The following is a 13,322-nucleotide window of genomic DNA, read 5'->3' on the forward strand; positions in this document are numbered from 1 at the left end:
ATGTTAATTTCATAGTTCATCTCTAAGTCTCAGCCCACGACTAAAAGGACATAGACGTCTTAAGAGATTGTAAACAATAATTCTATTTTAAAAATTGCAAAGTATTGTTAAAAACGAAAGGTTGGGCATTAAATATATTTAGGAACTTTGTGACGTTCCATTAAATATCAAGGAATTCATTACACATCCGACTTTACACTAGAACGGCAACGCACCACGAGCACAGCCAGGGCTACCTAGCTAACGCTTGCCGAGCTAAACATTTGTGAAATGAGGACTTCGTGAACGGCTAAATAATGGTAAGTTGAGTAAAACTAATCGTTTATATACAACAGACAAGGCAAACACACTCTTTAATATCTTTATATTTGCCTCCGGTACAAAAAAGTCGTCGAAAGCTGTCATTTGTGCTCCCCGCTAGTTAGTATTCACGGACGCTAGTACTGCACTTAACGAGAATTAACGATTTGTCGTAGTTTTTCCACACATTATAACCAATTGTGGTGAATAAATGCGTTTTTAATAAATGTTCATTTGGTGTCGGTCGATCGAGTTAATTGACTTTTGAGCCGCTATTGTGCGAGTTTGTGTCAATTTTCTGTTGCTATGGGGATTGTTGGTACAACAAGACCGCAGCAACACAAGCTACACTTGCATAAACGATCGACAATTTCATGAAATCATGACTTATTTGTGTACAGAAAAAAAAAAAATCATTAATATGTAGTTTTTGCCAGTAGGGAGCGCGACTACTCCATATTTGTGCTTTAAGGGCATCGATCCCCAACCATCGGGCCGCGGACCGTTACCGGGCCGTAGGCCACTTTGGACCGGGGCGCGGCGGGCTGCACAGATGAAAGGAAAAAAAATATATATAAAGTACGTCTGGTTTATTTATTATCTGAGGCTGAAAAATATTTTATTTTGAAAAGTGACTGGATTCTCTCCGTTACATCCATCTATGACTGACTCTTTTCAACGCAAGTTGTCCCCGTCGCGTAAAGATAATGCACAAGCTAGCAAATGATTAAAACAAACAGACGTATTTGGAAACATGAAAACACGTCCATGGCATTGATTGAGTTTAATGTTTTTGTCTCTTGTTGTCCAGGAGGAGAAGGAGCGCTTCGCCTTCCTGGCCGATTGGTATGACTCGACGGCATCTCTCCTGCGGCGCTACCAGCTTTTTTACTACCCCCATGACCAATCCGTGGAGATGGTACGGAGCCGTGTGTGTTTTGTGTTGTTTTGTTTTACTTTGTTTAATACTTTATTCGCCCCCCCTAGCCTTGATCGTCTATGTGCGATCACTTCAGCAGTGATGTGTTGATATTGTTTTTCAGTAAATGAAAACATAAATAAATCTGCCATTAGGTAAATAAATCAATCATCAAATAATAAACTGGTTATAAAATGTATAAATAACAGAAAAGTGGTCAACAAATGTTTTCCTTTTTTATCAGTGGCGCAAGTAAACATTTCTAGATGTTTTTTTCTCTAGAACATCAGGTATTAACAATACAATACAATATAATTATTAATATTTAAGAATTAAGGCTTAGGTTCAGCAACAGTTGGATTTTTTTTCTGAAACCGCTATAAAAAATACAAGCAATGGTTAAATCCGTATTGTGCAAGCTTTCATCATTCAAACTTTTTAACAATTAAAATATCTCAAAAAAAGTAAAGACATTTTTAAAATAAATTGGACATGAAAAAATAAGAAATGCATACTCGAATGAAGGCTCAGGTGGTTAACATTTTTATCAGAAATAAATAAATCAGTCATAAAACAAATAAACCATTAGAAAAAAGAAAAAGACATGCCATTATTAAATAAACAAAAAATCGCCTTGAAATACATGAGTCATTTATTAAATGCAGAATGAAATGAGTAAAAATATCAAACAAATACAGAGAATAAATAAATAAAATAAATACATTTGTAATGATAATAACAAAATTAAACGGTCCTGAAACATATATTGTCATTGCATTGAATACAAGGTGATTGAAAAATTAAATATGTAAATAATTCATCATAAAATTAAAACATAATAGAATTAATCAAAAGCCATGAAAACATACATAACTAAATTTATTATTTGGTTATGACAAATTGGTCATGAAATGAATAGACCAATACATACTTTAGGTTCTAGTCAATTATTTCGCGTTAAAATCAACATTGCTATTCATTAACAGCGATTTTTAGCTTTTCATTTAAATTTCATCACTTTATACTTTTTATTTGGTCCCAAAAAACATACTGTATTGGTAAAGCATTTTAAACTTTGATGAAACTAATCCATCAACACTCTTGCAGTTGAATGAATAAACAACACTGGCCATTACTTGAATATGCGGAAATTTAATCTTATTTATTGCTGTGGTGATGGCTTTTAGTGTTATTTTTATGTGTTATTTTTAAGACAGGCCTTTTCATGCCTCATTAGCAACACAAATGACGGAGCCCAACTTTCGGTGTTTTCATGACAGTTTGACGTGAAGAACCAGCGCATCTTCCTGCGACGCACCAAATACGGCGACCTGCACCAGAGGGATCTGTTTGTGGGCAACCGGGTCAACGTCTTCTCGAGGCAGCTCAACATCGTCGACTACGGCGACCAATACACGGCCAGCAAGCTGGGCAGCAAGAAAGAACGGTAACGGCCTCACCTCGTCAACAAAAGCTGCCTGGAGATTATTTTTAGAAGCTTCTTAAGCAGAAGGCCAGACGTGAGCGCCACGTCAGATCAGAATAATCATGCTCGACGAGGTCAAACGATGACTTGTATCATTTTTCGAGAGCTATTTTGGAAGAAAATCTCATCCACTTTCACATTTACTGCACATTTGTTCATCTTAAAAGTCACGAGAGCATTTAATACGCATAATAAATGCAATAAATTGACTTGATGTCGTACAGGACCCTCGCGCTGCTCAAGCCGGCCGGCGTCAGCAAGGTTGGAGACGTCCTGGAAATGGTCACCCAGGCCAACCTGCTGGTCACCAACGCCAAGATGACGCACTTGACATGGTAATTCATTCCTTAAAGCATTTATGCAGTACGGTAATACCTTGCTCCGATAAATACAATTCTCCCCATTGAAAGGAATTGAAATGCCATGAATCCGTTTCTGTCTTGGATATGAGCAGGGAATTAATGTTCCCTCGTCTTCACGTGCCTGGCAGGCATTTTTGACGTGTGAACAGTTTTACCTTATTTTAGTTTCATTTAATGTTTTTAACATGAGCGTGGTGTGAATCCTTAGAGACTAATGTTTCAGCCTTGTTTGATGCTAGTGACCATCTATGCACATATGGACTGGAACATACTGTATGATTCGAATGAGTTGCCAGTTAATTATCCATTAACACACATTTACAGCAGCATGTACAGATGTATTTCACGTTCCCCTCGAGGCCCACTACGTTTTATTTTTTTTATTTGTTCAGCGCCCCTCATTCGTTTCCCTTCATAAACAATAAACGTAAGAGTAGAGTGCTAGCGTGGCAACACATGTATTTTATTCATTTTATACACCATTTACAATATGTTTTCATTACAGGAGCCAAGCTGCAGACTTTTATGTGGAGCATCAGTCAAAGCCCTTCTTCAAGTGAGTGTAAATGTTGACAGCAGGTGATGTGATTCATGATAACTATTCACCACGGACATAAAATGTTAAACAGCTAGAATGAAACGACAACATAGATCAATAGAATTGCTCAGATGCTTTCAAGGCCAATAAAAATGAGCAAACTGTTGTTGCTGGGCAGACTAAAATAAATCTGAATTACAATAGGCCAATGAAACAAGTGAAGGCCGCTGTTGCTAGGCAGATTAAAATATGTCTGAATCACAATTGGCCAGTGAAAGCAGATCAACTAGTTGTTACTAGGGAGAGTAAATAGAGCTCACAACTTCACAATAGGTCAATGAAAACATAGTGGGCAGATCAAATTGGGCTCTTTTGCAACTGCCCAATAGGCCAATGAAAATAGAGTAGAGATGAACAGGAAGCCACTCCAAAGTGCATGTTGTACAAATCTACTTTGTATTGCAATTGAAGTCACTGCTCTGTATTGAATACAAAATACACATTGGAAAGAGGATACATTTCCATACAGTGTATGCATGTTATTAAACATGGCTCCTTTTGGCAGTTCCTTGGTGCAGCATCTGTCCTCTGGTCCCGCGGTAGCGTTGGAGTTGGTAGGCGATGAGGCCGTGTCCGTCTGGAAGAACCTCCTGGGACACTCGGATGCAGCGGTGGCACACAATGAGACGCCACAGAGCGCCCGAGGGCAGTTTGGCAGCGATGTGGCGCACGGCTCGGACTCGCTTTCCGCCGCAGCCAGAGTAAGCAACTTCAGGTCCTTCTTCATGTCCTTTCCGGTCTTCATGCAATAAGATAAAGTCAACACTAATCTCATAACTAACATGTTTTGTGTCTTCTGTAGTCCTAATGGCCTCTCTGCTATTTACATCCCTTTTAGTATAAATGTGCCGTCCTCTCTTGACTGTACCCTTTGTTCTCCCAATGTACAAACAAGTCATAATGTCCTCTTTTAGCTTGTTGAAGTCATACCAAATCAAAACAAACTGATCACATGTAGTCACAGACTACTTCTACTTTTTCCCACTACTCCCACTAATACTAATAAGTGTAGTGCTATTCTTACACTTCTGCTGCTGATACTACAACTACTACTACTGCTACTACTACAACTACTACTACTGCTACTACTACTACTACTACTACTACCCCTCATACCCCTCAAAACTACTTCTCATTAATTTAGCACTGCTACTACTTCTCTTTCTTTTGATACTGCTGCTACTACTATTTCTACTCCTCCAACTGTTGCTACTACTACGACTCCTATTCTTCTTTTGCTGCTAGTAGTATTGCTATTTCTTCTTTTACTACCAGTACTACTGCCATTCTTCTTTTACTACTGCTATAACTGCTGCTGTTTCTCCTACTACTACTAGTACTACTTCTATTTCGTCTACTACTATCTAGCAGTTTGTTAAACTACTTCATCTGCTATTCATTCTTTCTTTTTTTTTTAATTAAAAAAAAAAAAGCTTCACTAGCCTTACTACTTCCGCCGCTAATACTAATACTACTCATTCCTTCATCTGGTACTATGAATAAGTCAGTATCTCACTGAGCGGCGAGTGTTTGCACACAGCCCAAATGTGGATTTTTCGTCAGGGTCTGTTTAAAGTTGCAAAGACGTTCACCAGACGTCTGCAAACAGTTTTAATGGTCGCAAATAGTTTTTCTTGTCGCAACGAAATTTTGAACATGTTCAAAATGTTGTTTGCAATCTTTAACGAACCCTGATGAAAAAAATCAGCTTTTGCTGCGTTCGCTCACACTCGCAAGCCTCTGCCGCTCAGTGAGATATGGGCTTATGATGCTACCACTTCTTTCATGCTCTATAAATAAAGTTGCGTGTACAGAATTGAGGACTATTACTACTACGACTTTGTCTTCCTCTACTACGAGTACTGTATTTTCCGGACTATAAGCCACACTGTCATATAAGCCGCAACCACTCCATTTTTCAGGACATTTCGAAAAAACCTTAAATAAGCCGCACCTTTATATAAACCGCACCAATCTATGTTGAACACTTTTATATTTACTGCATTTACAGAACGATTATGAACTGTAAATGTACATGTGTGTACCTGAGCAGATTCTTTCCTAACAGTGCCTTTTAACACTGCAGCAACGTTGCTGATTAAAACGGAAGAGAAGAAAGAGAAAATAAACAGTACTTATCTTCATTCACTTGTCAGCTAATGTCCACCAGACTCCACCATCTATTGTTCTACTACATTCTACATTTGCACCTGTCTTGTTTTATGTGAATAAAGTCAGCCAATCTAACACACGACGTGCTAAATCAACAATAGCATTTCACATCGAAACAACAGAACAGACGTAACATCGGCCAATCGCATTCATGTGCACTTCAGGAACCTCTAGGAAAACATCAAATCAAAGCATTACAGCACCTAATGCAATAACCTAGTGCATGGCGCCCTCTCCTGTTGAACTCCTCCACCTGCAGTCACATCCAGTCAATGGCAAATGTATTGTATTGAATTGTACTGTCATTCCGGTTAGAGCGCCCCGAGCGGTGGAAGAAAAATCCACAGAATAGCCGCACCGGACTATAAGCCGCACGGCTCAAAATCTAGGAAATAAATTGCGACTTATAGTCCGGAAAATACGGTAGTCCTTTTTTGATTACTTCTACGGAGGCAAAAAAAATCGTAATCGTGCCACCAATGCTGGTCGAATCCGGTCTGAATGTCCTCACTCATCTTTATGCACACTCTAGTTTTAATTGCCTACGTCTCGATGGCTTCTCAAGTTTTTATGTCTTGATGAGGTGCAATGTCCTCCATAGTCCTTATGCCCTCCCAAACCGCAATGCCCTCTGTACGCCTCACATTCTCTGAAGTCTCTGTCATCCCTCATCAATCTTAATGTTCCCACTAGTCTTTATGTCCCCTCTAGTCTGTCTTCATTAGTCTTGGCACCTGGCAAGTAGGCGCCATGTTCTAATGCAGCGTTGTGTTCTCGCCGCACAGGAGCTGGAGTTCTTCTTCCCGACCACAATCTGCCACGGCCCCGTCAACACGGCCCTCTATTCCCAGTGCACGTGTTGCATCATCAAGCCGCATGCCGTCTCCGAGGGTAAGAGCGAGCGTGCACCTTCCTGCGGAATCTTTTCCCAGTTATTCGCTGAGAAACTCTGGTATTCGCGTTTTTGGTTTTTTTTTATGCTCATTCTGAAACGCCCAAAAATGCCATATGTCGCCAAAGACTAAAGTCTATATTGGAATGGTTGTACACTAATTGGTGTCAAGAGGTTTGTTGAAGTGATCTCAATTCTCGACTGGGAGTTGAGTTTTGCGGCGTCGGCAGGGGGTAGGTTATGCCTGGGTTGTAAGTGGCAGAGGCGAGTCTCGTGAGATCGAAGCTCCCGATTTTAGTATTTATAATCATTTGATTCCCAAGATTATGTTTTTGAATGAGAGCATGCCAACATGCAAGGTTTGCAAATGAACGATCGGAGAAAAGACAACTACGGCATCGCACATCTGTCACTGTAGAAGCCACAAAGAGAGGTTAGCTGTGTTAACGTTGCAGTTTAGCTAACCGATAGCTGGTCATACGCTAACTAAGCTTCATATCGGTTATGTGTTTGATTGAGAAGACATTCAAGTCATAAATTATTTACAATCCTATTTGCGTGGGATTACTGTTGATCGTTGGGTTTTACTGTTGTGACCCGCAGAGCACTCCTAAATCCTTGGACGCGGACCAGGGACTTATAAAATGTTTTAGATTTAGGATTTTTAATACCTTGCAATCCCGAGTGACAACGTAAATGACTGCTTCCATTCACTCCCCTGGTAATAAAACTAGCCGTACTTATTAAGACACGTCGGGATCACGATGGCATGCACGTTCCTCCCGCCACACCTTCCTGGAGCCACGCCAGGGTGAAGTTTGTTGAAGGAGTTTGCTTCTCCTGTCGAGACACGTCAATTTTTGGTTTATATAAGGTAAGCCTCGGACCGTGATGTTTGTTTGGCTGCCGGGGACGATTGAGCAACCGGCGGTGAATGCTCAACTGGCGTCAGTGTTGGGCAGAGGAGAAAGCCGTGCATGTTACTTTCAAATTCACCTAAGTTCATCTCCCCAAAATCACCCAAATAGTTTGTTAATGTTAATCTAACGAGATCACATATACGAGCTCTATCTCAAATTGTTCCTCCTACAGAGATGATCGTGGTCCGTTTGGATCACACTTTTAACCGTATCCCAGCCACGTAAATTGCATAGAATAGTCATTTGTTGCGGTTTTAATTGGAACGCGTTTTCATAACAGTATTCAAAAACACTGTGGATATACAAACCGGAAACACTGCAGAGGTGGAGAATTCAGCTGTGCCTGTTTATTGCCTTCATTGCCTCTGATAATTTGGTTGTATCGGTTCACTGGCTCCAGTTAACGGGCTCGTCGAAAATACCACTGATTCGGATTATTTGGTTCCGTACATCGACTTGAGTTAGCAGACTGACCGGGAACACTGCGGACAAGGATAATATGGTTGCATCAGATCACTGACTCAAGTCTGCAAACACGACAGACTCAGAATATTCATCTGTATTAGTTCACTGACTCGTGGACTCGGGTTATAACCGTTGTCCCCGTTCACTGACTCGAGTTAACGGACTCACCAGTAACACGCTGAACTCGGACGACGTTATTGGTTCAGTGACTCCAGTTAGCAGATTGATGACTTGGCTGTATGGTTCTGACTCGAGTTGGCAGATTCGCCAGAATCACTGTCGACTCTGATGATTCAGTTGTATCGGCTCTCAGATTTTGGTTTGCGGCCTTATATGGAGTCGCATCCGTTTATCGAGTCGATTTATTCGACTTGCGCAAAACACTGCAGATGATTCGGTTTTACTGGTTCGCTGAGTGAACTCACGTTTGCGATCGGCAGCTCTTGTATTGGATCTGATTAGAATGTGCAAGTGTGCCTTTTGAGGTCTCCAGTGGTTCATAGAGTAAGACAAACACAGAAATGGCTAAAGTAAAGCCGTTTTGCACAAATGGTCCGCTTTGAATCGGCACGCCTGGCACCCGTCTTGTCAAAATCGCTATTCCAGCCGCACAGTCTCATTCCAGACGAGTCCGCAGCGTCATGGCGGCCGAGCGCCCCCCACCCAGCCCCGCCCCGCCCCCCCCGCCACCACCACCACCCCCGATGGCGGTCACGCTCTAGGAAACGCGCCGTGCAGACATGATTGGAATAGAAGAAGCTTCTGTTGCCAGGCACCCACAAGTAGTAGCGGGTCGCCTAGCAACAGGAGCAGTTGTTTCTTTTTTTTTTTTTTTTTTTTTTTGGGGGGGGGGGGGTTTGTTTAGTTTTTTTTAAGAGGGAGGGCGACACATGAGCCAAACAGACTGAGCCAGATTGGCAAACGTCTTATCATCATCCCATGTGACCTTCGCTGTCTTTTTGTCGTTATCCATCCCGTTTTTCAATCTGCCTCCACCTGACTCCCATGAGAGCATCTGAGTAGCTAAAGAGACAGCCTGGAATAACCTGTAAAGAAGAATGCTGCTGCGTTTAGGGTCATCTCATCTGATAAGAATACATTTTCAAAGAGCTGACGTTTTTTTATTTTTTATTTGTCTGTTTATTTGTTCTTTCGGCAGGGCTGGCCGGCAAGATCATCAACTCCATTGCCGCGGCCGGCTTTCACATCTCAGCTCTGCAAATGGTAAACACTCACACACACACACACACGCTGTTGTCCTGTCACGCTACAGGTAAAAGTATTGGGATGCAACCCGAAAACAACATGGATCATTCCTTTCCCTTCAGTCGGAGTCACTCAAGTCAAACAAGCACCTGTCAAATGTTTTATTTGGATCTATTATAATGTGTTGGTGGGCGGCACGGTGGTCGACTGGTTAGCACGTCCGCCTCACAGTTCAGAGGTCGTGGGTTCGATCCCGGCTCCGGCCTCCCTGTGTGGAGTTTGCATGTTCTCCCCGCGCCTGCGTGGGTTTTCTCCGGGTACTCCGGTTTCCTCGCATATTCCAAAAACATGCATGGTAAGTTGACTGGACTGTCTAAATTGCCCCTAGGTGTGATTGTGAGTGCGGATGTTTGTCTCTGTGTGCCCTGCGATTGGCTGGCAACCAATTCAGGGTGTCCCGAAGACAGCTGGGATAGGCTCCAGCACGCCCCGCGACCCTTGTGAGGAGAAGCGCTATCGATAATGGATGAATAATGTGTTGGTGCCGAGTTCCGCACACATACACAATGGTGATGTAAGCAAATGTTTTTTTTTTTCTTTTATGTGTGACCCCCCCGCCCAACACAGTTCAACGTGGACCGGGCCAATGCAGAGGAGTTCTACGAAGTTTACAAAGGCGTCGTGACGGAATACTTGGTAAGTACAACATCGGCGCGTCATCGGCTGAGTGGGAAAACATTTCAGAGTAAATGTTGACATCCGAGCGCGCGTTGTGACCACGATTAGCAACATTAGTTATCGTGTCCCCACGCAGGATATGGTGAGCGAGCTGTCTTTGGGAAGCTGCGTGGCCCTGGAGCTGCATGGCGCCGACGTTGCCAAGACCTTCCGTGACTTCTGTGGACCCGCCGATCCGGTGAGTTGCTCACCAAAACGGCAACACCTACCAACATTTTACCACAAACTCTCTTGTCCCGTATGTTATTGAGCTAACCATCTGCGGCGGAGTAAAAAGAGGAAACGCACTATTTCAAATGGCTAAGTTGCCGTTACCTCCCTAATGCGTGTCGGTGACACATTCCTACGATGATGTGACTAAGTGAGCGTGTGATCACATGACTGTCACCTTCATATTAGATCATGTGCGTTTTGACATCGAGATTAGATTTATCAGTTTTTGTTTAGTCATTTTTTTAATAGTGTAATTTATTAACGTGAATTATTTTCAAATTTTTACATTATTCATTATAGGATATATTTTCTTATTTATTTTGTATTCATTTATTATTGCACCCTTTCTGTTGTACATATCTATTTATTTCGTATTTCATCTGTGTGTCAATTGCTTATTTTTCATTTTATTTTCACATAATTTTATTTCTAAATTGGTTTGGTTATTTTTTAACTTATGTATTTATTTACTATTATTTTTGTTTTATTTTATTTATGTCTTGTTTGATTTATATTTGAATTATATATATATATATGTATGTATATATAATAACATATATATGTATGTATATACGTATATATATACATCTATATATATATATACGTATATATACATATATATTTACATATATATGTATATACATACATATATATATATATACATATATGTGATACGTATTTATATGTCCTATATCATATATATGTATATATATATATATACATGTGATACATATTTATATGTCCTATATCATATATATGTATATATATATATATATATATATATATATATATATATATATATATATATACACATATATATACATATATATATATATGTATGTATACGTATATACATATGTATATATATATATATATATATATATATATATGTCAATTGTGTATTTTCATTTCATTTTTATACTTATTTTTATTTTATAAGTACCCCTTTGATTATTATTGTTTCTGTAATCGATTATCAGTTAATCATCATTCTAGTTCAACATGTAGCGATGGAGTCTGCGCATCTGCTGAGCGCGTTCCCGCCGCAGCAGCACGTGGTTTTGCTTTGTGGATATATCAGCAGCATATTTCGGAAATGACGCTCTGCCTTTGTCTGAAATAGAAGAGCTGTTGTCGTGCATCTTTGCATGCTGTTGCGTAACTTCCAGCCACCTGATGAGACACATGCAGCCCCACCCCCGCCAAATACGTCATCAATGAGTGTAGCGTCTGATCAATGAAGAGGAGGGGTGTCTTATTATTAGCACCGACAGTTGTGCAGTCATGTGTTGTGGATCTATTAGTCAATAGTCCATTGTGACCATCAGCCACAATACAAACGGGCACGGTGACCTTCGCACCGCAGTCGGGGGCTCGCTCCAATTGGTTGGAGTGGTGGTAGCTCTCCCCCCCAAAACCGCGTCCCGCGTCCAGCTCATTTCACAACACAACACATGGATGCGGGCCGGTATCGAGCCAGCCTCATTATTTCGGCAACCGGAGCCCGGCAGGATGTGCGCTCTTGTGACCGGCCTGGAAATCATTAGCCGATTAATTAACCTTATTTTGCCGCGCACTTCCCTGCATGTTTAATGACAAGGCGAGGAAAATGTCAAAAAATAAATAAGAAGAATGAGCCATTTAATCACAAAAAAGCTTTTATATTTGTTCTACTGTATGTAGTTACAATTTGTATTATTCTAATGAATTAAATATGATTCTTTCACTTTTTTATTCAAATTATAAACACTTGTTTTATTTCCATTTTATTTAATTAGTAACATTTTTTTAACATTATTTGTATTATTAATTAAGAATGAAAAATAATTTATTATTTGTATTATTGTATTTATTCATTATTGAATCATATTTTTCTTTTTTAATGTATTTAATTCAGATTGAATTACACGTTATTTTCCATTTAAAATATTTTTATTATTATTATTTGGAAAACATTTAATATTAATATTGTAATTATTAATATGCAATTTAATTCGATAAATATGTATTATTATTTTTCATTCATTCATCATGCATAACATACCTTTCGTGTGCAGGGAAAAAGCCGTCATAATAAATAAAATAAAGAAACTCCCCCAAATTATTATGAATCCTTTTTATTTAGAATTTATTTCTGAATTTAATCTTATCAGAATACCAACACGTAAAGAAGAAGGTGTAATAAACCTGCTTATTATTTTTTTTTTTTAAATTAATAAAAAAAACTGTGCTGAGTCACATTCCTGCTGACAAGCTCGTCGCCACAGCAACAGGGCCCGGCGTTGCATCCATTAGCTTTCACGTCACGCACCTGCAACCCCTTAACTAACACACGCACACGCTCTCTGTCACACACACGGTAAGGTTGTAAGTTTGATTCATAGCAAGAACAAACATCTGTCTCAAGGTGCAAGGTTTCTCTTCACTTGTCTCCCTCGGGAGAAAAGGGGAAATGTTATCTTGGAGCAAGGACGGTGACATGTTGACTCATTTGGTGGACTGCAAAGATTTTGAATGTGAATGTTTATCGTCAACTGAGGTTGTGAATTTGGGGAAAATGCTCCTTTTTCCTCAACTGGATTTGAGTCCTTTTACGTCCTTTAAGAATTCGGACATTCCAATCTTATTGATATATATATATATATATATATTTAAAAAAAATAAAAACCACATGGCAAAGGAGTTTGTGCAAATGGCCAGCGCAACACTGTGTAGTGGTGTGTAGCAGAACAATAAAGTAAAAGTGCTTCTTCTTAAATGAAGGTAAAGTCAAACTAGTCAGCCTATAATGGTAAATGCGATTGTATGGTTGAGTGAAGCCTCTGCAAGTAACTGAGCAAGGTGGGGTTCCTAATGCCTTTTTTTTTTTCTTTTTTTTTTTTTTTTGTCCTTCCGAATGTGAGCGATGACGGCTGTCAGTCCTCCACCTTGTCGATGCGCTAATGTGATCGTGAGAAGAGTTTGGCCCGACCTCTAACTTCATGTCACTGCTGTGCTGTAACACAGAGAGGCCTTTTGTATGTGTAAATGCAAGGTTATAGTATTATATAA

At 40.0% G+C, this 13,322-nt stretch overlaps 1 protein-coding gene across 1 annotated transcript in view; it reads left to right on the forward strand.

Annotated features, from left to right (window-relative positions):
* The window catches only part of nme7 (NME/NM23 family member 7), a 17,305-nt gene continuing 3,983 nt past the window's right edge, over positions 1-13,322 (forward strand). The window contains exons 1-10 of the mRNA XM_086046414.1: positions 1-299; positions 1,112-1,219; positions 2,500-2,666; positions 2,930-3,040; positions 3,573-3,623; positions 4,171-4,366; positions 6,623-6,728; positions 9,274-9,338; positions 9,948-10,016; positions 10,135-10,236. Coding sequence (XP_085902540.1) covers positions 297-299; positions 1,112-1,219; positions 2,500-2,666; positions 2,930-3,040; positions 3,573-3,623; positions 4,171-4,366; positions 6,623-6,728; positions 9,274-9,338; positions 9,948-10,016; positions 10,135-10,236 — 978 coding nt within the window. The 5' untranslated portion in view covers positions 1-296. The remainder of the gene's footprint in view (positions 300-1,111; positions 1,220-2,499; positions 2,667-2,929; positions 3,041-3,572; positions 3,624-4,170; positions 4,367-6,622; positions 6,729-9,273; positions 9,339-9,947; positions 10,017-10,134; positions 10,237-13,322) is intronic.

The sequence above is a fragment of the Filicampus tigris genome, chromosome 12 (genome assembly GCF_054856515.1).
Source record: "Filicampus tigris isolate MCC_2025a chromosome 12, RoL_Ftig_1.0, whole genome shotgun sequence".
NCBI classification, from domain to species: domain Eukaryota; kingdom Metazoa; phylum Chordata; class Actinopteri; order Syngnathiformes; family Syngnathidae; genus Filicampus; species Filicampus tigris.